Raw genomic sequence first — 25,895 nt, 5'->3', positions numbered from 1 at the left:
GTGTAACCGTGGCAACATGAGGACAACGCATCCCAAGGTCTGTAGGTACGAGTGGAGTGTTGTCGAGCGATGTGTAGTGTAGACCCCAGACGGAAGAAGGGAAGTTTTCTAAATGCTAAAAGCTAGGTTTGCTCTTGATATTCTCAATCTAAGAAGTATCACATTATGTTATACAGAGGAGCTGAGGGACTGTTATGTCATTCCCATTTCATTTTAAAATGCAATTATTTTAATTTTCACAAGCTGCTGGCCTCAGTCAAACTCCAACATTAATGAAGGGAGTAAAATACATTTACGAGCTATTGCCTAAAATACAGTTTCCAAAACTGCAGGTTGTCACAACATCTCTTCAGAATCAACGAGGAGTCTTCAGAGACATAAATAATCTTTGTTCTTAAAGTCATGTATGGCATTTAAGGGTGAGCTGTATTTACCTGTGGGACTGGTCATGAGCTGGAGAACCAAAGGACGACGAGTCACGATGCCAGAACCCCGAGGAAGGAAATCCCTGCAGCACAACGGACAGACAGAGAGGGAGACAGTCAATAACAATGAACACCAGATGCAGGACATGCAAGACACCACATCAACTACTTGAAGTAAGTAGTTTTATGTCAACACTTCCATAATGTGTGCGTGTGTAAAAATGTATTTGTGGACAAGCGTATGTACTGAATTCAATTTGTGATTTTTTTTTTACTTTTCCCTTTTCTGCTGCAAACTGCCCACAGTTGCTAATATTTTTTATTTCTTACTTGTGAACTACAGCCAGACGGAATCCAAGGAAAATTTCCCCAAGGGGACAATAAAGTAGATCTTATCTTATCTTAAGTAGCGGCAAGTAGGAAGTGCAATGTAAATGTTTTAAAAGTACAAATGCTGAAAAATAATCGATGGAAAAAAAAAAAGAAACTTCATATTTGATAAATGACATTTAAATATTATATAACTGAAAAAAATTCTGATTAAAATTTTACAACACCATGGGTTTGAGTAAACTTTGGATTGATGTGTTCTGTGATGAACTGTAGCTGCAGTTTATTTATTTTTTTAAAAGGTAAAATGGAAAATATTGAAATGTTCTTAAGATTGCAATTGAGGTTGGGAATGAATACAGCAGACTACTGTTATAAAAACCACATTTCCTTCACCAGCAGGATGGAAAATTCCCAAAGCATTTCTGCAAAACACTTTAATGGTTGAGAAGATTGGCTCCCATTAGAATAAAAAGTTGAAAGAAAAAACAAAAATTCTGTGAGGTTTAGATTATTTCTCAAGTAGTTTATTCTTCTAAACTGATTTCAAATTATATAAAAACTGGTTTGTCAGAATTTCTGTTCTTATTGCCAGAACATAATCAATTCAAAAAGCTACTTTAAAAAAAAAAAGATTATTATCTGCTCCAACTTGCTTTCAACGTGCATTAATACAAATCAAGTGTTTGACTCTATAATTGACTGAGACACTGTCCTGGCATGCCTGAGGGGTTACGTGTGTGTGTGTGTGTGTGTGTGTGTGTGTGTGTGTACACATGAGAGCACACACATGACTGCCTGCCAATATGTTTTATTGTTGAAGGCTTTTTTTTTTTTTTTTCCAAGCACAAAACACTGTTTTCTTCCAGGGTGCGTTCAGCTGCTTATGCAACATCAACGTCAGCTCGCCACTGGCACTGTGTGCTCACCAACCAGCTGACTGGACTGTTACTATTCAGTGATGTGTTGTTGTTGTTGTGTGTGTGTGTGTGTGTGTGTGTGTGTGTGTGTGTGTGTGTGTGTGTGTGTGTGTGTGTGTGTGTGTGTGTGTGTGTGTGTGTGTGTGTGTGTGTGTGTGTGCGTGTGTGTGTGTCTGTCTGTGAGATAGTGTGTGTTTCAAGAAACAACAAGGGGCTTTTCCAGAGTTACACTCTCATTTTCAGTCCAACATTGAATCTATTGGCTTGCCTTGCGTTTAGTTGGTATATTAAACATACATTTTTGTTTAGTAGTTGTCCAGAGTTCGCTAAAAAATAAGAAACTTCAAGTCCATCTCAAGATTGAAAAAAATGTAGATGTCATCAAATCATACACGACGATGGATGGAGGGAATTTTCACAAACAGAAATCAATGAGAAATTGATGAGGCCTCAGTTTGAACCTGAAGCAAAGCTGGAGGCAGTTTGTATGTAAAAGTCATGAGCAGAGAGTTTATCAGGGCCAAACTGCTTCTGCTCCAAACGGTGACCCAACTAAAACATGTGAGTTATGATATCTATGGGTCTTACAATTATGATTGTCACTAAAGGAATAGTTAAACCTCTACCAAGACCTTAGCTGAGAAAAATGAGAACTTATTATGTCAGACACAAAACCACGACCAATTTTTCTCATTATTAACTCATCGCATTGTTAATCCTTTTCAGACTTGCAATACTTCACTTTATGCATTACAGACAATATGACAAACCAGCTCACATCATAGCTAGTGTTTGCTGGTTCTCCACACCTTCTTCACTGATACAGAAACAACAGGGGGCTTCATTTCTGTGCATTGATTCAACACAGGAAATCCTTTTTATTTGGCTTTTAAGTGTGTCTGCCCATCTGCTGGTCTACCTGCCTGCCAGTGTGTGTGTGTGTGTGTGTGTGTGTGTGTGTGTGTGTGTTCGTGTGTGTGTTCGTGTGTGGTGGGATGTCCCACTCTCCCACTTGGACGCCTTTTTTTTCGAGGAGACAGATGGCTCTAACTGCAGGTTTTCTCTCACTCTACTCCTCTTCATCCTCCAATCAACTCACCAAGGAAAACACACACACACACACACACACACACACACACACACACACACACACACACACACACACACACACACACACACACACACACACACACACACACACACACACACACACACACACACACAAACTCACCTACTGTAAATGTTCATGTACATGCGGCTTCCTAATGAACCATGACAGGGAGGACGATATGACGGTGGTTCTTCACTCCTCATATATACCTAATCCTGACTAGAGGGTAAGAGCATCTCCTGCTGCCTCCACCCTCCTGTGTTTTCATCCCTCCAAGATGAGGCAGGGGGGTTAAAAACAAAGGCTCGAGCGACTGCCAAAAGCACAGACACAATCCCCAACACAGCAGCAGAGATTTAGAGGACAGGGCTGAAACAGGAAGAGAAAGACGGACAGTGATGGAGACTCAAAGAGAGATCATACTGTTACATCGGTATACCTTCAGCACTCACCAATAAGTGCACTTTGCAGTTAATGTGTTGAAAAACCCTCCATAGCAGTTTTGAAAAAGCATCTGGAACTTTTACTTATAATATCTATCTATCCCTAACCCAACCCTACCCTCATTACACTGAGAAACCATCTCTTAAAAAACCTACTTTCCAAACAATAACTCATTACAGATGTCCGATTGAGGGCTGGGTTCATTCTCTTCCTGTTTGTTCTCTGTTTTGTTTGGCTACACTAGTTTTGCTTTAAAATAAAAGGTGTGAATAACCGATATGTGACATGTAAACTGTTTATCATTTCTCACATCTTTTGCTTCATAATACAGGAAAAGGTTTGCATGTTTACATCACTTCTCTGCATGTTTCTATGACACATGGAGCTGTATAATAGGCATGTCTTTATGATTTCTATAAAACATTGAGATTATTGTATTAACTCAAAATGTAGCTCTGTTAGTCTCAAGCCCTCCTAATCTATAGGTGCTCTAATGATTTGTTTATAAAAGCCTGAGAGCAGTGAACAGTTAACACACTCAATCAGGCACATTTAAGAATCAGAATATCTTTATTTGTCATTGTACATGTATTCTAAAAACACATCACGCCACACTTTCACACACATTCACATTCTGCTGGGTTACAGATTTCAATTGACAGACTACACAATCATTTTTGCAGTGTGAAGTGCAGCCACAGCTCTCGAGTGGAAACTGTTTTTCAGTCTGTTAGTCCGGGTTTTAATTGTCCTGAAACGCCATGCCTGAGGGCAGCAGTTCAACCAGAGAGTGTCCGGGGGGTGAGATGGATCTTTCTGAATGCCCTGAGCTGTTTTTTTGAGGCATCGGGAACAGATCTTCCCTGCACTGAATGAGTCTGCCTTTTTGGTGATGAATGTCACTCCCACACATACACAAACATGTAAGCAACAGTTGTCAGTGGAGCCAATGAAAAGGCCGCTTGCTGGATGGTGGACATCCAGATTAGATGGGGAGCCAATGGGTGAATGCATTACAGGTAAACTGCGGCCCAAACACAGATTAGAGTTAATCCTCTGCATCAGGAAAAAAAAAAACACTCTCCTCTCTCCCTCCTCTGACTGCCTTCTCTCTCTTATTGTGCTCATACACTGTGCAGTATTGTTTGTTTTTACACTTTCTATCACTCTTTGAAATTCCTTTTAACAGCACTAACTTAAAGGCCAGCAGCTCTTTTTTAGTTTCATTTTAAATTCCTTTAGAAGTTTCCGAGAATAATAGGCTTTATTATTTGGTACAAAATTGAGCAGAACAGTTCTTAGCACAGTCAGCAACTTTATGTAGATTTAAGATGTCATTTTTTAAGCAATAGTATCAAATATGATCCATTTCTATCGTCTCAACTGTCAGAATTTGCCACTTTTCTTTGTCTTGAATGTCAACTGGATATCTGAATGTGTTTTGGTTTGGACATACGGTAACACCATCCATCCATGCATCCATCCATCCATTATCTACCACTTATCTACCACTTATCCCGGAGCCGAACCACTCTGAACATTGGCCTAGAGGCGGGTACACCCTAAACTGCTCGCCAATCAATCACAGCGCTTACATACAAAGACCGACACACTCGTGTTCACACCTACAGGCAATTCAGAGTCACCAATTTACCTAACAAGCGACATAACAAGCACGTCTTTGGACTGTGGGAGAGCGTCGGAGTACCTTGCCAGGGATTCAAACCAGGTACCTTCTTGATGTAAGGGCGCTAAAAACTGCACCGCAATGCAGCCATCTGACATAGAACACAATTCAACAATGCTCTTTTAACATGCTGCGATGGGCACTTTTTTCTTTTTCTATCATTTGTAGAAAAAAACTGTTAAAACTGTAACTCAAAAGCAGCTTTATGTCTAATTGAAGCCTGACTTCAATCGATTGGAAGATATTAATGATGAGAAAACGGACCAAAAAACAGACCGATTGCACCAAATGATTAAGGAAGACAAGACAGTAATTCTTCATATTTGGTAAACTGTCAAATTCTTTGGATTTTAAATTCATCTAGCATGTACAAACTTAATTTTTTATGTGCCTTAGTGACACCGAATTACTTTGTCATAGTTAAAATACATATTTCTATTTATCTAAGGACGATTAAATTAGACTTTATCTTAAAGATAATTAAGTCAGTTATTTCTGTACAACGTGAAAACATCAGGATCCATAAAGTATTTGTTTCAGGATTGTATTTGAGTGTTGGGTTTTAATGCGGCATCTTCCTACTCTACTGCACTCCTCCCTCCTCCTCCTGTGGTTGTTGTTTTTTTTCTCATTGAATGGAATAAAGGCTTTAACGGAGCGTATCACTGTCCTCCACTCTCACATGAGTGAAGCTGCTGCTACTGGTCGTAATGCCTCCGGCCTCGTCTGTGTTATGTAATACATGAAAAAGAAATAGCTATATATCACTGACTTAATCTCTGAGTGGGGTTTGGAAAATGTGAAGACAGCAGGAGGGTGAAAAATGTCTGTGCTGTGATTTTACAATCCTGAGTTACACAAGTACCAGCAGCCTTCACTTCTAACACAGTGCAGAGTATATACAAGAAAAATGATGTAAAGTTTGCTTCTTTTTCTTAAAATCATTTCAAATTTTACATTCCACTATGCACAATCCTGCAAACCACTGAAAACCATTTATTACTGTATGTCCAATTCATGCAACTTTTTCTATATTTCAACATGGTGACAGTAAACTATGCATCATAATGTGAATATTATAAATGAACGTGATCATCCTTATTTTATTCAGTATTTGTTCGGTGTGTTTTTTTTTAGGCGGCAGCTTTGGTGCTGATTTGGATTTTTTTTTAAAGAGCTATCCATGGTGCTGAAATTTGGCCCTCTACGTAAAACATGCTGTTGAGTTCACATCGTATTAAACGATTATTATCCTTAGTAAATATGTGCTGCATGTTGTAGATAAAGGCATAATAAAGATGAAATGTGCCAGCTGAAGTCAAGCCTGAAGGACGCTCTTCATAACAAGCATTTCAGAACAAATGTGTGAAAAAAGGACATTCAAAGCTTCTGGCCCTTTTTCAGAATCATGATAATGCAGGGTGTCGTCATTTATTCGAAAAGCAATTTTAAAAAAAATCATCTAAAATAATTCTCTAAATTTAAGAAAATGAAGGCAAACTCTATGAAGAGGCACTCTGTCAGACATTAAGATGACATGATTTCCTCTCTTTCTTCTGCCACTAAATCTCATTTGGCCTTCATTTCCTTTCAACAGTGACTCTTGGTACACTCATCGCCCCCTTTCTAACAAAATTTCCCTCTGTGTATGTAATAATGTTGAATTGAGTCATAGTCAACCTGACATCCCCAACCTCCACCTGAACAGGTTGTGCGGGGCACTGGAGACCAGCAAGGCTCGCTGCTTTGTTCCTGGTAATTAGACTCATGGGAGAATAAATTACAGACCAGGTGACGGACGCAGATGGGAGACGGGGGGTTGTGCACTGATCCAGATTGAGAAAATGTCTTATTTACAACTGAATCGTAGGCAGATCAATGAAGCAAACAGAAAAGTGATGTGTGACCTTTGCCTGCAGAAAGTAGTCCATCAATTCACAAGTCAATAAACAATAAATGTATCCATTTATAGCTTTGGATGTTTTATGCAGTTTTGCAGTTTTCTTCTTCCTCTGTACATATATAGCTCTTGGTGTTTTTGACTGTTCATTCTGAAAGCATTTTTCACTGTCTGACATTTTAAACACTCATAAATGAATGGATTTATTCAAAACAAACAAAAATTTAAATAATTGTTACTTGCCGGTCCAAAAGCATATTGAACCCCTCAAACCTCACCCAAAAAAAAATGTATAACATATCGCATAATAGCATATTCACAAAAAGGCAAAGCTGCTGATCAACCTAGAAACCAGACAAAAAAGTGCAGTCCTCAACCACAGCGCGATAGATCTCAGCTTTCTTTTCATTTATAATATTACATCAGACGGATCATCTCAGTTTAACCTCCCCCGCACGGGCTTTGAAGTGGAGAACTTTCATATTTCACAGCAACAGAAGCCACTTTGAGGGGAGTCTAAACCGAAGGAGAAAGAGAAGACTGGTGCGAGCAGGTTGAAAGACTCTCTGTTGAGGACAATTTATGAACGCAGGATCACAAAACACTGAAGGACAGACAATAAAAGGGGGAACAGATCAATTTGATTAGCGTCCTCAGATGCATTTAGAACAGCATAACTCAGCGGGTTGAGCGTCATTGTCCCTGAGACACGCTTGCCAGGCATCAGAATCTAATTAACCTGAGGGGATAGGTGTCATGGCAAACAAGCTGGAGCTACGGAGTAAAGTTGTAAAGTGAACTCCTCCCAACAACAATCATATCGAGCCTTTCGGAAGCTACTTTTTGCCTTCATCCCTTTATCAACAAATGCAGACACATTCTAGTTTGGTTTGGTCTGATATTTACAAAAAGAAAAGACAGCATCCACTTTCTTACCTAAATATCACCTGTGTGCTCAGTCACAGGTGAAACAAGCTTTAAGCAGGTAATATATCTTTGGTTTAAGTTAAAAGTCTCCAATAACTTCATATTGATCGTTTGTCTTAACTGCAAGCAGCAAATGGAAGGAGGAAAAGAGAACCAGAGCTGTGTGAGCGAAATAATCACTCCGACATTACTGCCAAATTTTGCAGCATTGCTGGCAGTTTCTAATAAAAGTAAAAAGGATTAAAAGGCGAGCAGCTTAATAACAGCCAGAAAAGATTACTGCTCTGATAGGAACACCACATTAAATTGGTTTCTGAGAGGCGTCAGCGTGGGTTCCTGAAGACGAAAAACCAGGAGTGGAGGAGCAAAATGGAGAAGAAGAAGTGTTGGTACATGTATACACAATGCAAACGTGTGTGTGCTGGCACAGGCAGATAAGACACACAACAACACAATGGGAAGACCGGGGGGGGGGGAGGACCTGAGTGACGTCACTGCAGCTGCATGCATTAACACAAACACACAAGTGATGCATGACAGGGTGATACTCAGCAATCTGTTCACTGTAATGAGATGCCTGAGAGTGCAGCGTACAAACCAATCATCGACGTCTTCATGACGTTAAAATGGGCTTTAATTAGTGTAGTTATATTCTGATTTTTCTTCATTTGTCTCTCGTCATGATGGACTCAACCTTCGGTCTCTTGGGTACAGGCAGCGTAATGAGGCACAAGCTGTTTCCATGGCTACAGCTGAGTGATTGCAGTAAAACCAGCCTGATTAAGGAGGGTATAGGGAGATTGTTTTACAGTGACTATTACAATTTAAGACGTCTTGGTTTATAATAAATAGTCTCTCAAAAAGAGACCTACGGAACAATAATCTGGCAAATTAGCGGTTTTCAAATGATGCCTAAAACATGTGTGTCACTTTCTATGAGAGAGGGCTAAACGTGAGCTACAACTGGCTTTAAACATTAGCCTAAGTAAGCGTCCCTTTATATTTTTCAACATTTGTTCTTTCCAAAAGTAAAAGTAATTCAGGTGCTGAAAATGACTTAAAAGAAAACACAACAATTCTCACATATTCATTTTTGCTTTTAGGTGTGAGGGATTACACTGATGCTGGGCTCAGGAGTGGCTATTCAGTACTTGAAAAATGGACTCAAATAAATGTCACTTGAGTCAGCATCATATTGGGGGCTTACGAAATGTAGAACAAAAAAAACAAAAACAAAAAAAACAAAGGTGTAGAGTCACAAAGTGGCGAGGCAGCCTGATTCTCTAAAAACTCTTCACCTCCACTAGAAGCCAGCAGCTTGAGGCGACATTAGAGATTAGAGATCTGAAAACTCAACAGAAATCTCACTTGTCAATTTGCACTTTGGGCTATGTATGCACTAAGTTTTAATAAAGAATAATGGTGAGTGGGGAGTGAAGAATAATATCCCTGGTACCTAAAGTTTTTAAAGTGATAATATGCTGTTTTACCCTTTTAGCTTAACAAAACTAATACACCTTTCTCACGTAATGTGATGGGTAGATTATGCTGCCGTGTTCCTCACCCACTGTACCTGTTAAGTTGGGGATTAGCGCCATGGCCATGTAGTGAGCTTTCTGTCTCAGGGGCCAAACAAGTGGATTGAAAATATCAGGCAAAAAAGGGATAAGAATGGTGTTCACACTTAATGAAATCCATCAGAGTGATGGCTCAGTTTCAACCAATCAATTCTCAGTTCCTGTACAGATGGATCCGTGTGTGTCCTCTGGGATGTTAAGCATTTTGTGGCGGCGTACCTAGGCCTTGTTTAAAGTGGTGGTGGGGGGGGGGGGGGGGTGAGCTGGCTCAGAGCCACAGTACGCACACAATTTGACCTTGCTTAAGCAGGAAATAGTGCTGAATCACACACTCTGCACACGGGATTCAAGGGATTGCTCTATGAAGTAAAAGACAAGCAGGGAAGTTAGCTAGTGCCCCTCGTGTTGTTGTTGCCTGCATGCAGTAAGCTTCACTTACAGTAAGCACTGACAGACAGATGGATGAGCTGAGCTGGAAGGGCTCAAAGCTCAGGTTGACTCTCTCTCTCTCTCTCTCTCTCACTCTCTCTCTCTCTCTCTCTCTCTCACTCACTCTCTCTCTACCCCTCTCTGCAAGGTCATACTGCAGCATAGCAGATCAGATTTGTTCCCCCCTTTTTGTTTTATACTGTCATCATCTCTGACAGACAGAAAACTGTGCAAGTTTGCAGATCTGAAACCCCTACACACACACACACACACACACACACACACACACACACACACACACACACACACACACACACACACACACACACGCACACACACACACACACACACACACACGCACACACACACACACACAGGATTAAACAGCCTCGGGACTAAAACATGGTAGTAAAGCAATGTCCCACTAATAACAACAACCATCCTGTAGCTGCAGGAAGTCAACATCAAAACTGATCCTGAATCAGGGAGAGATGTTCTCAGTCTTAACTCTAATTAAAGTTTACAACTTTGTGCAATTTTTGCACCAAAAAAAAAAAAAATCGGAATTTTGGGAACTTGTTGTGCATTCTTCATCACATCCAGATTTTCCCTTTTTTTCGCAATGCCAAGTAAAGTGTTGTGGTTCCGTGAATGCATCACGCAGCAGTCAACAGATAAAGTTCCCTGAGGATTTATACAGGCCTAACAAAATAATCTCCTCGCCTTGGTGTCGTGTACATGGACGAAGACAAGTGGATAAAACAGGGGGACATGTCTCAGTGAAACATGTGTGGTAGCTTTAAACCTGCTTCAGAAGAAGGGGGGGGGAATGTGTAAAGTGTAAAATGAGTGACTGATGCACCGGGCCCGTATTGACATTTCATTGCAGACGCCCGGGGAAAGCTACTTACTTGCCGACGAAGTTCTCCAGCACCGAGCTCTTCCCCGCGCTCTGACCGCCCACCACGGCGATCTGCGGCAGGTCCAGGTTCGCGTTTTGTCCGATGGCGGAGAAGGCATCCTGCATACGGTTCACCAGAGGAATCAGATCCTCCATCCCCCGGTTCCCCATCTTTGCAGTCTGGTTTCCTTGTCAGAGCAGGGAGTGCAATGATATCTTTTTTTTTTTTTTGTTCCCCCCCCCCTACTTCTCGTCACCCTCGCTTTCAGAGGGCGTTTTTTGGACTGCGCACACGCCGGGTCACTCCTCCGGTTTGTTCCCTCATTGACTGCGCCTCCTCGGTGTGTCAGATCACCTCAGAGGACTCTCTCTACCACCGAGCATGAACACTCCTCTCCAACGAGCACCGCAGGGGGGGGAGGAGGATGATCGCTTGTATTTTCTCAGGATATTCCCGCAGTTCTATACTCGTACCGCTAGGTGGTGACACCGTGTGCGTTCACTTTCATGCATGTTAAATTGAGATGTTTACAGAGCAAGAAATGTCATATCTAGGGGCTATTTGATGAAGTGAAGTCTAGGCTTGTTTGAGCCCTTTAAGAAAGGTAAAACAATTCGCTTACGTTGTTTAAATGTCCAAACACAAGGCTATATTTTTTTTGTGAGGAACAGATCTGTCCATGGTGCTGAATCTAACTGCACAAAGGACAGGGGGGAGTGTCACTGTGTTTTTCTTATGCAGTTTGTGTGAAATGTCCAATATGTGAGTCCAGAATGAAAGTTTTTGATTGTTACTCGACACATTTTCCAATAAAACAAGTTATTTATTAAAATGATAATGTTTCTTTTTCAAGATTCAAGATGTTAATGTCAAATGCTCATGGGCAGTGAAATACACACCATGCAGCTATATGTCATATAGTCATAATAACTTTATTTATATATGGCACCTTTAAAAACACGGGTTTACAAATAATTTATTTTTGTCATGTAAGAAAGATAAGCGCCTTTACGGGTGTATTATGTTAACTAATAAACACACAATACAAGAATAACACAAATAGAAAATTTAATTAAATTGACATGTTCAAAGCATGATTTACTTTATACATTATGTGTTAATGATAGTGGTTGGTTTAATAATGATGTCACACTTGTATTATTTGCACATATTAACATGTATAAAAGTGAAAAAGCATTAACCTGTTAATACAAATTTCTGTCATCCTCAGAAGTGGTGGAATTAAAGAATAAAACACTGATAGTTTTGATTTAAAAAGTAGATGATTTTATATTTGACCAACTTTCCAAAATATTTTTGAAAGAGCTGACCCCAAACCCCCTCATGGCTATTCTGGGCGATGCTGCAGTGCTGATAAAACTTGAGGGGAGCGACATGCTTGCACACAGCCACCAGGGGGCGACATGCCTGCACACAGCCACCAGGGGGCGACATGCTGCACACAGCCACCAGGGGGCGACATGCTTGCACACAGCCACCAGGGGGCGACATGCCTGCACACAGCCACCAGGGGGCGACATGCTTGCACACAGCCACCAGGGGGCGACATGCTTGCACACAGCCACCAGGAGGCGACGTACTTGCACACAGCCACCAGGGGGCGACATGCCTGCACACAGCCACCAGGGGGCGACATGCTTGCACACAGCCACCAGGGGGCGACATGCTTGCACACAGCCACCAGGAGGCGACGTACTTGCACACAGCCACCAGGGGGCGACGTGCTTGCACACAGCCACCAGGGGGCGACGTGCTTGCACACAGCCACCAGGGGGCGACATGCTTGCACACAGCCACCAGGGGGCGACGTGCTTGCACACAGCCACCAGGGGGCGACATGCTTGCACACAGCCACCAGGAGGCGACATACTTGCACACAGCCACCAGGGGGCGACATGCTGCACACAGCCACCAGGGGGCGACATACTTGCACACAGCCACCAGGAGGCGACATGCTGCACACAGCCACCAGGGGGCGACGTGCTGCACACACTTCAATGTTTTGGGTCCGTGCTTTATGCAAGTTGCACCGGCGGAGAGAGCAAGACATTCACCCTGTGCTATGATCCAAGTCGGATAATCATCGACCGTCATTGCGCCCCTCTTTGATAAGTAAGTTGAAAAGCGTGTGTACGAAGCCTTATAAGACATTTTTAAACATCGTATATGTCGATAAAAACCGGTTTTATCCGGGGCTGGTACGCTGAAGGTTCAGTAACTGCGCTGGCTAATGTTTGCTAGCTTTGTTCATTTTTTTTTTTTTTTTATAAGCAGGTGTAGCTTCTTAGTTAAGGGACTGGAAATGAGTTTGTTTTGTTTGGGAATAGCACAAGCACTGCTTAGCGTTCCCCTTCTTAAAGTCTGACCGCCGAGTGAGGGAGTTAAAATCAACAAAGCAAAGCAAGAAAGTGAATTATTTTTAGCTTGCATGCTACCACTTAGCTGCTAGAGCGACCTGTTGTCTCGCAAGGTGCGCACTGCTGCTCCAATTTCTCTTTATAATTAAAATAAGAGTTGTTCTTGAAGCTTTCTGAAGGGCACATCTTTTAACACACGCTTTCATTCCTGCTCCCAATACAGATTTATTTCACTGTATTTAAAAAAAAAAGAAAAAAAAAAAGGGGTGTCAAATCTCATCTTGTCAAACCTCGCAAAGTGTGAATCGGAGGAAACTTGAAGCCCCATCGTGATGTTCAATCCACACATCCATCAGCAGCAGCAGCAGCAGCAGCAGCAGTTTCACCAGCACCTGCGTCAACTTCAGCAGCTTTTCCAGCAGCAGCCGCCGCCCCCACCTCCGCCGCAGCCGCCTCCGGGGCATCATGTCGCCCACCACCACCACCAGACTCCCCGGTAAGTCCTTCAACTCGAGACCGGGGATCAGGCAGGGGCCCTCCTGATGAATGGAATATATAATAGAATTACTTTATTGATCCCAAACTGGGGAAATTGTGGCGTTACAGCAGCAGGTTATCCAAACACACAATGAGTAAAAAAAAAACCACAATGTTAGCAAATCTAAACACAATATAATATTAAATACAAAGTGAATAAGCACTAAAAATATCAAAACTAAGAATGGGAATATATACAACCAGGATTTAACTAAGCATTACTAGTCTTAAATAGGAAAGATTACATATGGAAGATTGAATGTAAAGGTGCAAAAACAGAGTAGTAAATGGACAGTATTGACATAAGTTAAAGTGCAGGAGTGTAGACATGTTATGAGCAGAAACTATACAATATAACGGCGAGTAGACAGACAAATGAAGTGACATTAGTAAATTTAAACATGTGCAGAACAGATGACAGTATGGAGAGACAGATATTATCATGATGACAGTTGAGGTGAGCTGTTGTACAGAGTTACGGCCTTCGGTAAGAAAGATTTCCTGTATCTGTCCTTGTGACAGCGGAGTTGGATCAGTCTGTTGGAGAAGCTGCTCCGCTGTTTGTCCAGTAGGGTGTGCAGAGGAAGATATGAGATATTACGGCAGAGGTGCCACAACACATGCCAGACTGGATGATCCAGGAGCGTCTGGAAATGGACAGCTGTGGAGGAATCTATTGTTCAGTTGGGAATTTGGGCAGCTCAGGCTCTGATTGGTGTGAATTGATATTTATAATAAACTAAGATAAAAAGACACTGTAAGATAAGTGTATCTTTCGTCCTAATTAGGCAACACTTTTTCTTGTTGTGGCCAAAATGGAGTGCTCAACTTCACCTCCCTCCACCTTGTCTTTTTTTGATAAGATGCTTATTCAGTTTATGTGAACATTAGAAGTTGGACTTCTGCCATGCTTTGTTACCTGGCCTGCCAAATAATTGGGGGTGGCAGTAGCTCAGTCTGTAGGGACTTGGGTTGGGAACCGGAGGGTCGCTCGCCGGCTCAAGTCCCGGTGCGGACCAAATATGGAAGTTGGTCTGGTAGCTGGAGAGGTGCCAGATCACCTACTGAGCACTGCCGAGGTGTCCTTGAGCAAGGCACCAAACCCCCCACCCACCACCAGCTCAGGAGCGCCTGCCGGGTCGGCTCCGTCACCCTGACATCTCTCCTTTAGTGCCTGTTCATAGGATCCTGTCTGTGCATGTGTGTATATTTCAGCCTATGTGTGTGTTGCATGACTTACAGAGTGTAAAGACAGAATTTCCCCTTGCGGGATCAATAAATTAAAGCTTAATCTTAAAAGATTGAGAGGCTATATTAAAGATTAAAGATTAAGATGTCAGACCAAATCATTTGAGGTCAGGTACTGAGGAAGAGGGCAAATAGAAGATGGTTTTGATTTAACCACCTCCATTAAAACATAAGGTACCTTGTCTGCTTGTGTCATTTTACTTTTTTATTTCACCTCTAATCAACAAAAACACTTAGGATGCAGGTCTTTTCTTTATTCTACGGATGAGCAAAATTGTACAAATTGCACGTGTTCATTGAATTATGTCATTCATTATTGAATGATATTTCTGAAGCTCCTTTCTTTACATTTGATCATTGTGTTTATTTCATTTCATAAGATTTTTTACAAGTCTACCAATCAGGTACATTTTATTGTAATGTGTTCAACTTTTGAAATGTAATGTAGTTTTAAGAAGCTTAAAGAGCATTGCCTTCTGACTATGCTATATAAAAACTAAACCAAAGCTGGGTCTGAATACAAGACTTAAAAATTAATGTCATCAAGTAAAAAGTAAATGTCCAGCTTCTTTTTCAATTGGAAAGAAAAATGCAGGTGTCTTATCTTATCTGTCAAAGCTTCAATAAATAATAATTAAGTAAGTAATTATTATTTATAAGTATTAAATTAACTTCCAGGCTTTCTGAGAAAGGAGAATACTTTCTGATGACTCTAAGCTTCATTCACACTGCACATGAAAGTCACCTGATCAGATTTTTTGTTTTGCTCCTTCGTGAATCAGATCTGATGTTTTTTTTATGACAGTGTGAACAGCGTAAGTCACGTGGAATCAGATTTGAGCCTCTCTCATTTGTGGAACAGCCACTCGTCAAAAAACGGATCCAAGCTAAAAATCTGAATTGAGCGTGAAGGCTTGCAGTGTGAATGCAGCCTAATTGCATTTTTTAGCTGCAGATTTTGCTGAGGTCATATCTTTTGAAATGAATGCTACATGTCTGTATCACATTGTTTTGGTTTAGAGCCATGCCTCCCCAGACCGCCCCTCCTCCCAGGATGGTCAACCTATGCCAAGCAACCCAGACCACCATCCTTGCACCGAATCCCATGCTGCAGGGAGCCCTGCTGATGCAGCAGATGCAGGGTATGGCTTTTATTAAGCTGTACAGACAGCAACATGTGGAAAAGCTCATAAATAGCACATTTCTGTATTGAACAACATGAGTAAGTAATTTACTGGGCTGTAGTTTTAACCTTCCATTTTTTCCTTTTCCATCCATCTGCTTTCATTCAGGTAAAATGCGCAGCTTTGGGATGGGTGGGCAGCAGTTCCGTCAGTTCTTCGCTGCCGGGACCAGGTCGTCTCTGCTCGGGCCTGTTCCCATGGGCATGGCCATCAAGTCCCCCATGATGGGTTACCCAGCTGCTCGAATGTTTCACCCACATGCTCGCTTCCATAATAACACCGCCACCTCCTCGTCGTCTTCCTCCTCCTCCTTCTCTTCCATCAATACCACAGTAATTACAACAGCACCATTTTAATGACTGTAATCACGCGTGGCTTCTGCTGTTTCAAGGGTTCGACGCTGCACTCAAACAGAGGCAGTGGAAATGTTATCATCCTGTTTGAAAGTTGTTTTAATGAAACACACAAAAGGAACAAATCAGGGTTTCTAACTATGTTTACTCGAGAAGTTATCAGCGTGCGGAAATAATTCTTCAAAGATAATAACATGCCTCTTTATGATGTCATTATGATTTAATGATACAATTGAAACAATCACTTGATAAAGAAATAAGCTGATACAGTATATTTGCAATCCTCTTGTCCATCTCGCTCTCTTTTCCTGTGTAGGACGCAGGTCGCCAGCCAGACAGGAAGAGAGACAGCGAGCAGATGGCAGCAGGGAGCTCAGACGACCAACAAGCAACAAGCAGCACCAACGACTCCAGTGACAAGACTGATGCAGGTAGATCTGCCCTCCAACTGGAGCGAAAACGTTGCTGAATGTTAGCAGTTGTAGCTTTGTATGCCGTATGTCACTTGGAAAAAGATCAATAGTGAGCTTTTTATTGTAGGCAATGTTTTCATTCCTTGTTGCCAACTTAGCGTTTATCCCTCTTCCACCCACAGATGGTGCCGTAGGTGGAGCGGATGGACCCACGCAGTCGACTGAGGAGAAACTTGAAGAGCCTGCAGTGAAGAAGCAGAGGACAGAGGGGTGAATGTAGTTGTGTGCTACAAAACCACAACATTATGTCACATCATCGGAGCTGCAGCACAAAATAACATTTGATAGAAGTGTTCCATTCAAGTTGTAGGCAACTTGTTGAAATCAAGAAGGCAGACTTGAAAGTAAAAGTGAAAGAATCTGTGTTTGACTGCTAATGCTCTTTTCCTTCTTTTGACTCTTGGTGTGGATCAGGTCAGAGCAGCCTAAAGGACAGTGTGTCGTCGAGACTGTGACTATCGCGGACACGGATGGGGATGTTCTTTCTTCAGAGTGTAACAGCAACACAGAGGACAGCCAGCCCGGAGGTAAAGCAAACAGAAACTGTAGAGTAGAAGCGTTCACAGCACTGAATGTATTCACCTTTTAAATATATTTTCGACATTGTATCTTTTTCCCCAGACTGCATCATTCTGGAGGACAGAGGCTCTACAGGGGGGTCAGATGTTGTTGACGCGTTTGAGGAGGGAGGAGCTGCTGAGGTGAGGATAACAGACGATAGATGATACAAACATTAAACGACGCATCGTTTTGAGGGAACGTAAACTAACAAGGCTGCATGCTGATTGTCTGTCTTTGTGTTTCTTCACCCTCCCGTTAGAAAGCTATCTCCGTCCTAACTCAGATGCACAGCTGTTTGTCGGCAACGTCCCCGTCTGGGCAGCTGAGCGAGGACTACCAGCATGTTGATTTACCGGCGGAGGAGATGCTGGACGCCAAAGACTCTCTTTCGGCTTCACCGGACAACCAGGAGGAAGAAGAGGAAGGTGTAGCTGACGGGGCTAACAAATTCTACTGCTACCTCTGCGGCATTACCTGCCACAACCAGCAAGTAGGTTAAACATACACACACACAAAAAACATACAGAAATTGTTGCTTTTATCTTACATTTTCTCTTTTCCTTTTTTTTTTCCCCCGTTTTTTTTTTTTTTGTGTGTGTGTGTGTGCGCAGAACTTCCGGAGTCATATGAACAGTATGTCCCACCAGCAGAGGATGATGGAGATCCAGCACATGAGCAATGCTTGCCTTGTCACCCTGCTGCCCCGAGTACAGGAGTCACTGCAGGGAGCCATCAAAGACGGGTCAGTTTAAAAACACACTTCAGGTCCTGACATAAGGAGATCGTCCGCTGTCGGTCCTAGTTGGACCGTCGGTGAGCGGTTGTCGCCCTAGTTTGGCCCTAGCGGTGTGTCCGTCTCCGTCGCTACCCGTCGGCCTTTTTTGGGCCGATTCGACACGTTGAATCCGCGGTCGGTGAGATGACTCTCTCTGATTGGCTGTTTTTACAAGTATTGTGTCATGTTTTTGAATTCTGTTGTCATGACAGCTCTACTAACATGTATTGATAGTGGGTTTTTTTTTTCTTGATTTTGAAGTCATAATGGTGTATTGATGATGATGGATTAAGATGTAGATAAGAGACGTTTGTGTGGATTTTGGTGCCCCCTGTGGACAACAAAAAGTCATATTCTGCTTTCTTTTAACACATTTAAAATATATAATGTGGGGTATTTATGCTTGGTTTGCTTTGTAGTTCATGTAGAGGCATCTGTATTCATCTCAGTCTTTTGCATAACCTGAAGAGCTGATAAAACCTCACAGGAGCTTTAAAAAGAGAAATGAACCATCGTGAGTCTTGATAATATTGTTTGTTTGTTTGTTTGCAGAGAGAAGAAAGCCGACAAGAAGCATTGGTGTTCCACCTGTCACACCCACTTCACCTGCAGCATCACAGACCACCGTCGTACCGAGGAGCACAAAGTAATCAACTGCTCACTTAAACGACTTGCTGAAAATGTTTAAGAGAGCCTTTCAGGTCACATTAATCTGTTGTCCCTTTGCGTCTTCTCAGCTGGCCAGTAGAGCTGTCGTCTCCTCCTGCACGGTCTGCAAGAAACACTTCAGGACCTCCCAGATCTTTGTGGAGCACTTGCAGTCCCAGGAGCACAGACAGAAAGTGGAAAAGGTATGAGTGACAAGATTCCTGAATCACAAATAAAAACAAGCATCATTGAAGATAACACATGTAACTGCTACTGTCGTTCAGCTCCAGGAACAGGAGGGCTGCGAGGCTTTGGGAAACCTGACCGCCACGGACACAGACGGCTTCTCCTTAGACGAGGTGGAGGGCAGTGAGGTGGAGGAGGGAGGAGAGGAAACACAGAGGGAGGAAGGAGACAAAGAGGGCTCTGACAAAGAGGTGATTTGCATGCCATTTGATTTTGTTTGTAGTGCTCTCTAAAGAGACATGGGGTTTGCATTTAAACAGCCATTAAGCTTTAGATCAAATCCCTTTTGAAATAACCAGAAGTCAAGTGAACCTGTAAAAACATTAGGGATGAATTACGTGATCTAAAAACTCTTTAACATGTTTAAAATGAAAAATGTTTTCTCCCCTGCCCGAGGATACACCAGCTAAAATAGCTCGAAAATATGGTTTGCTTACTTCTGGGTTGTCTGAGGCAAAATGGATCATTTTTAGTTACTGAAGAGAGAGAGGAGACAGATTCTGGGGCGAGGTAAATTGAAGTGAGTATAACTTTTGTCTGTCTGTGGAGACCACATTTCCCACATCTCTCCAAACAGGCTGTAAAAGTGTTCCGCTTACCTGTGCGAGTGTGGGTTTATGCATTGCTCATGATCTGCTGCAGGAGGAGGATGACCTGCTTTTACCTAAGTACTTTCTACAATACAATCACGCATCAACAACTGGTGAAGCAAAGATGCTGAGTCATTGTTCCAGAGGGCGATATTGGCGATACGTTTATTGTCGTTTGAGTCTGTTTTCAGTTTAGTTTATGGATTGTTAAGGATTAATAGTTTTCAAATTTTAGGTTCAAGTTGACCTCCTTTATTTGTATTTCTTTGATTCAGGATGGCTGGTCCTCCCTCAAAGAAGTGACTCTGAAGAATATGACCAATGACGAGCAATATGACCCCGACACAGTCTACGGTGAGGGAACGCAAACTCTTAATTCTTCTCTGATTGCTGCGTAAATGATTTCATAAAAACCTTCAGTGTCACATTCTCTGACTTCTTTTCCCCTGCAGGGTCCAGTTTCTTTGTCCCAGTCGCAGGTTTTATCTGCAGACTCTGCAACAAGTTTTACCACTTTGAGTCATCTGCTCTGCACAGCCACTGCAAATCACTGAGGCACTTTGAGAACCTCAAGGTTGGTATTGGATGACTTCACTAATCTATCATTAAGAAGAAAGATTATCTGTAGTGAAAATTATCAGCGTCCTAATTGTTTAACCATTTTAAACTTTAAGCATACAGGAGCTCTCAGTGGGGATGCCTGCTGGTATTTGCAGTGTCCCAATACTTTTTTATCATCTTTCTCCCTTTCAGAGGCACCGAGATGTTCTCAGTCAAAAGGGTGACGCTGCCGAATCTTCAAAAGGATCTCCCCTAGCGGCAGACAGCCTCAGACCTGTAACAGAAACCACCACAGACGTTGTGGATGAAACTTCTCTCTTTGATGACGCTGGCTCCGTGATCAACAAAGACTCCATGCAGCCTTCTGTCACACTCACCCATCTGGACATGCAAACAGAAAACCAGCAACACAAGCCGGACCTCACCTCCACCTCAGCGACCAGCGCAAGCAGCACAGGCCAAGACTTCAGCCTCCCCAGCGCCGAAGAACAGACCACTTTACCGCTGGAGTCTGTCGTTCAGGAGAGTCCGGCTGAAGCCAGAGAGGAGGCGGGCGAGGCGGGCGAGGCGGGCGAGGCGGGCGAGGCCGACGAGGAGGAGGTTGAGGAGGAGGAGAAGGCGGCTCCTGTTGGCACAGGGAAAAAGAGTGGCGCAAAAAACAAACCCAAACGCAGATCAGGGAGGGCCGCAAACAGGCGCTGACGGATGTAGAAAAAAAAAGGATGAAAATCGGGTACACGGGAAAGCTTCGGGCAGGATGTGTCTGTCTGTGAAGAGGTGCTTTCATGAAACAGAGACCAAGAAGTGAGCGGCCCTGCCTCTCTCTCTCTCTCTATCTCTCTCTCTCTTTCTCTCTCTCTCTCTCTCCGTGTTTGGATGTTTGGACTGAACACACACACCAACAAATAGGGAGTTTAAATGAAGGTAAATCACAGTGGAGCAGGACTGTCTGTGGGAAAAGCTCTCTCAGGGTGGGAAATTGACACCTCACAGATTTTGAATACAGTAAAATCAGTGGAAGTGGATACGTTTCTTTATTTTTGGCTACCTGTTAGAGAATTTTAGAGACATCCTCAAACCTAAACATTGCTTCAAACAAATATATTTTAATGTAAGGAGAAGCCCCTTCAATGGGTTAACCAGAAGATAAACCATCACATGGGAATGGCATCCAATATCCTCGTTCCATGCCTCATACTATGAATGAAAGCTAAGCAGGATCTGGGTACAATTCAATGCAGGAAACGTAAGAGCTCACAGCTGCAAAACGTTGAAACAAACCTGACTTTCCCCGTTAGCACGACCACAAGGCAGCAAAATGGGGTTTGAAAATGTCAACGACTATTGGTTGAATTGCAATGAAATGTGCTTCACATATTCATGTTCCCCTCAGGATGTGATTCCAAGAATTCCAATCAGACACCAACAAAACTTTAGGATTGAATATGTGCAGAACTGATGATTTTCCCATCAGCTTTAGTTGTACTTTGTGTGTCGTGCTAATAAGCAGCGGCTAGCATGCTAAAATGCTAAACAAAGAAGATGAATGAGCTATAAACAAAATGCAGACTACGTAGACAGGGGAGCGGGTTTTGGCACCAGATGTGTTCAGGTTCAGATTGGTTTAAGTCTTTTCAGTGCGAGTAGTTTGACCTCTCATCCGTCGGCAGGCTTTGGAAGACAAAAGGGTCGAAGGCAACTTGCCACCTGACATGACAACATTTAGCTTTCTATTAATCTCTAAAAACAAAGTGTTTCATACAATAGCAGAACAACATCTGCTCTTTAGACAGTCAGATTACTTCCTGAAGTTGCTGGTCTGACTGTAAACAAACAAACTAAGAAACTCAAGGAAAAGAAAGTCTTGTCCAGAAGTTGTTTCTCAACAAATCCTTGCAAAAGTGCATCCCTTTACTCACCGTTAATAACATATAATATAAACGGGTTGTAATTGGGTTGAGTGTCAATGCACAGCCTCACAAAGCTGCTAGTGTGGCTGAAGTCCTGATTAATGAAAGCTGCAAAAACTGGTTTAAAACATTGAATATACTGTGTACAAGCTGAATGGAATTGGAATACATTGATTTCAACTGATAGAAACAATATGAACATTTTAAATATAGAGAATTTCCCCTTCGTCCACCTGGCGTTTTTTTCTGAGCACTAGCTTTTTCCGATTGTTTTCAATGAGAGAGCAATGGCAGCAGCAGAAGGCCGCCTTTACCATAGTTTTGATGCTTTCTGTCGATCGTACAGCAGCTGTTTTCAACAGACTGTTGTCATAGAGAGTGTTGTCATAGAGACAGCAGAGACATGCAGCGCTTTTCTTCTCTGCACAAACTGTTTTGCGTCTTTCTGCCAGGAAAAAACACGAGGTGGACACGGGGCCTGAGGTGTAGTAAGACGTGTTTTTTAACAAACACAAAGACATAAGAAGTAACATTTTTCAGATTAGCCTACATTACAATCAATGTAAACTGCTTCTGATCCCTTAAACAAGCAGTGTCTATGTGGCAAGTCAATGTAGTCCATTGATATCTGAGCCCTACCAGTTAATTTCCCACCTTGTTGTGTCCTCAAGGGTCAGGAGGGCAATGAACGTTGATTGTCAGCTTCTGCTAATTCCCCAGCTAGCAAGTTGAAACTTTGGTAATTTCATGTAACCGTAACAAGCTGAGACATTTTCAACATGGCCAACCACGTAGCTTAAGCTTTTAGCGACCTGAAAAGAAGAAGATAACCACATGAAGTGTTTGAGCAAACTTTTATATTTAAAAAACAAAACAAAAAAAACAGTGTTATAATGGATTGTACTCTGCGTTGAGTGTTGATTGATTCTGAATCTTGAATCCCATCATAGCTTGGTTTCTGACATTTTGTCATAATTTACCATCTTTTGTTTCCTTTGTGGGCTTCAGGTTGATGTCTTTTTTTCAGGCAAGCAAAAAAAACTTGTCTCCAGCTTTGGCCTCGATGAAACAGCCCCAAACACTTAAGTATCTCCCCGCTAGTCAAAATTTGAGTGACACGTTTTTATTTTTGTGGATCTTAAAAACAACATCCCAAAATATTGAGGAGCAGAAACTTGGAGGCACCACCTGCCAAGGAAAGTCCAGATTTGTTTTTTATTTATTCACACAGTTATAGAAAAGTAAAAGCTTATTGAAGGAGTTTTAAATGCAGCAGACAGCTGTATAAACAAAAGCTGTCTTCACACATGCACTCCTGAAAATTTCTAGAACATTTCTGGACAGTATGCCCTGATATTTTTGTGTCAATACAACTTTTCATTGGACAAAGGACACACTGCAGCTTCATTACATGCACAACGTTCACACCAGTGATCTAAACACCATCACCTCCGTCCGCTCACTTTTTGCTTAATTTTCCTGAATATTTCCTGCTGCATTCACCCATCAGCTCACCCCTACTTCGCAGCGATTTTAATTTGGGGGCGTCAGAAAAATGTCAGAATAAAATCAGGGTGAATTGCATTCAAACATGCAGCTGGCGCTAAAAAATGTTCTTACATTTTTAGGAGTTTTGTGCATGTGTGAAAACACCATAGGAGTCCTCACATTTACAAAAAGGTTGCAATGGATCTGCAATTTATTTTATTTTGAAATGTTATAACTTTCAAAGTGAAGGAAATGTTATGCTGCCCAAAGATAAGAGGACTGTAAAGTTGTTTTTCTACTTCCTCAGAGGATACAAAAGTCTGACTTAGCTCAGAACTAAAAAAAAAAATCATTTTGTTTTGGCTCATCTGGACAAGTGCGCCGACTTTAAGGGTAAAAGATCCGTGCACTTCTAATTCTCTCGATTTTAGTAGTTGCTTTTTTCCCCCTTGCAATTAACCATTGCATTGATTTATTTGTTCTCATTAAGATGTTTTATGTGCTCTACACTGGACAGATAAAAGTATATCAGAGGTAATAGAAAGAGAAACATCAGTTTAATATTGCAATTTCAAGTTCCTGTGAGGAGTTTTTAGCTGGTTATGAAACGAGCCAAAATAAATACTGATGCTTTTTTATGACCTTTAAAAGCAAACGAGACCGTCAGCAACAAGATCAACAATTTCTATGTAGTTATTTTTAATGCCAGACGTTTTGCAGCGTGGTAGATGTCAGTAGAGGCGATCAACATCACTCTACCCAAACAGCATTATTTTCCAATGCAAAGATTCACAATGAGCAATAATTATGACTAGTAAAAAAAAAAGGCAGAATAAGATTTTTTTTTAAATAAAAAATACAAACTTACAGGACAAGATTAGCAAAGTAATATGTGGCAGCACTTTGTCCACAGGGGGCACCAAAACAGAAAGAAAGGTCCTCACAGGAGCTTTAAACCAGCCCCAGTTATAAACCAACAAAGCGTTTTGACTCTGTGTCCAGCATTTCATTTGTCATAACGGCTTGAATATGAGACATTACTTCAGTTTTTCATAACTAGTCTACTGTTCCTCAATTCATCCCGACATCAGAGAAGGTTATTTTAAACCGCAGAAGTGGTTTGCTGACTCATGTAGCAATTCTTAGTGATGGTGGCGATTGTTTCCACATGATGGGAATCACATCATGTTGTGTCTGAAGGAAAAAAAAAGACATGATGGGGGAAAAATATTTTTAGATCCCTAAAAGAAGGGAACAGGAGAGAGAAAATGACCTGTTAAACATAATTTCAAACAAAGCTGTACGTTTCTTATTGTATTTTTATTCAGCTACTGACGAATTAAGAAGAACAAACAGTGATGTTTTCTAACTGCTGGAAGTTTAATGTATTTTTGGATGTTTATTTTCTGTTTGGGGGTCGTTTTAATTTATATTAAAATGTCTGATAATTCCAACACTTTGTGGACTTGTTTATTTAACTTTAAATCTGTCGACATGTACAAACACTTTTCAGACTGTATATGTTAAAAATAGTAAATGGACTTGAGCTTGTAGTCTTCTAACTACTCAAAGCACTTTTAAACCGCAGGTCACATCTAGGGCTGGGCGATATGGACCAAAACTCATATCTCGATATTCTTTCACTGAATGGCGATACTCGATATATATCGATATGTCTTTAATTAACAGTCAGTTGCACAAGTTCAACATGTGCATGAAAACAAACTACCTGTTTGTGAAATTAATTAATTTTCTGCACAACAACATAAACACTGTTGTGTGTTTTGTTATCCATTTAGTTTTCTGAGTTTGGCTCAGAGAGAGAGAACGAGGAGCAGGGTGAAGAGGGAGAGACAGTGAGATGAGAAATAGGTGAACTGGCAGCTCTACAGAACAATCGTATAACGTTTTTTTTTTTAATGCAACATGAACTATATCGATATTGACGACGATATTGTCCTACCCTATATCTGGATTGAAAATATATCGATATATCTTAAAAACTCTATATATCGCTCAGCCCTAGTCACATCTACCCTTTCTTACCCATTCACACATTGATGGTAGAGGTCTCTAAATGACATCAGAAGTATCTAATCCCATTCATACGCTGCCGCAGAAGCAGCAGGAGCAATTTGTGGTGTCTTGCCCAGGGACACATCGGACATGTGGCTGCAGGAGCTGGGGATCGAACCCCATGGATTGAGAGACGACCGACCCTACAAACTGAGCCACAGCCGCCCCATGTTCACTTCTACCATTCTACAATTCACTTAGCAGACGCTTTTATC

At 41.8% G+C, this 25,895-nt stretch overlaps 2 protein-coding genes across 14 annotated transcripts in view; one reads left to right on the top strand and one right to left on the bottom strand.

The window, feature by feature from the left end:
* The window catches only part of dnm1a (dynamin 1a), a 53,552-nt gene extending 42,463 nt beyond the window's left edge, over window positions 1-11,089 (bottom strand). For 6 of the 13 annotated variants that reach the window (XM_065965445.1, XM_065965441.1, XM_065965442.1 and 3 more), the window contains exons 1-2: window positions 10,662-11,087; window positions 435-508 (exon numbers count right to left, since the gene is read on the bottom strand). In XM_065965445.1, the coding sequence (XP_065821517.1) occupies window positions 435-508; window positions 10,662-10,822 (235 nt within the window). In that variant the 5' untranslated portion in view covers window positions 10,823-11,087. Of the gene's footprint in view, window positions 1-434; window positions 509-10,661 lie in introns of all 13 variants that reach the window. The other 7 variants (XM_065965443.1, XM_065965448.1, XM_065965446.1 and 4 more) reach the window with 3 other exon arrangements.
* A 1,561-nt stretch (window positions 11,090-12,650) lies between these two features.
* ciz1a (cdkn1a interacting zinc finger protein 1a) lies at window positions 12,651-25,058 on the top strand. Its single transcript, XM_020650804.3, has 16 exons — window positions 12,651-12,785; window positions 13,254-13,526; window positions 15,836-15,957; window positions 16,108-16,331; window positions 16,669-16,783; window positions 16,948-17,035; window positions 17,240-17,352; window positions 17,447-17,526; window positions 17,646-17,876; window positions 17,998-18,128; window positions 18,714-18,807; window positions 18,899-19,012; window positions 19,094-19,246; window positions 19,921-19,999; window positions 20,098-20,219; window positions 20,399-25,058. The coding sequence occupies exons 2-16, from the start codon at window positions 13,363-13,365 to the stop codon at window positions 20,906-20,908; spliced, it is 2,340 nt and encodes a 779-aa protein (XP_020506460.2). The 5' UTR covers window positions 12,651-12,785; window positions 13,254-13,362; the 3' UTR covers window positions 20,909-25,058.
* Window positions 25,059-25,895: the final 837 nt, after the last annotated feature.

Source organism: Labrus bergylta, chromosome 17, assembly GCF_963930695.1.
Source record: "Labrus bergylta chromosome 17, fLabBer1.1, whole genome shotgun sequence".
NCBI lineage: Eukaryota > Metazoa > Chordata > Actinopteri > Labriformes > Labridae > Labrus > Labrus bergylta.
This window is presented reverse-complemented; position numbering and strand designations above follow the sequence as displayed.

Bases quoted from the DNA above. Each gene is read 5' to 3' on its own strand.
- ciz1a (XM_020650804.3), top strand. From the start codon at position 13,363: ATGTTCAATCCACACATCCATCAGCAGCAGCAGCAGCAGCAGCAGCAG. The intron at 18,129-18,713 runs GTCAGTTTAAAA...GTTTGTTTGCAG, and splicing joins CAGGGAGCCATCAAAGACGG to AGAGAAGAAAGCCGACAAGA. The intron at 18,808-18,898 runs GTAATCAACTGC...GCGTCTTCTCAG, and splicing joins GTCGTACCGAGGAGCACAAA to CTGGCCAGTAGAGCTGTCGT.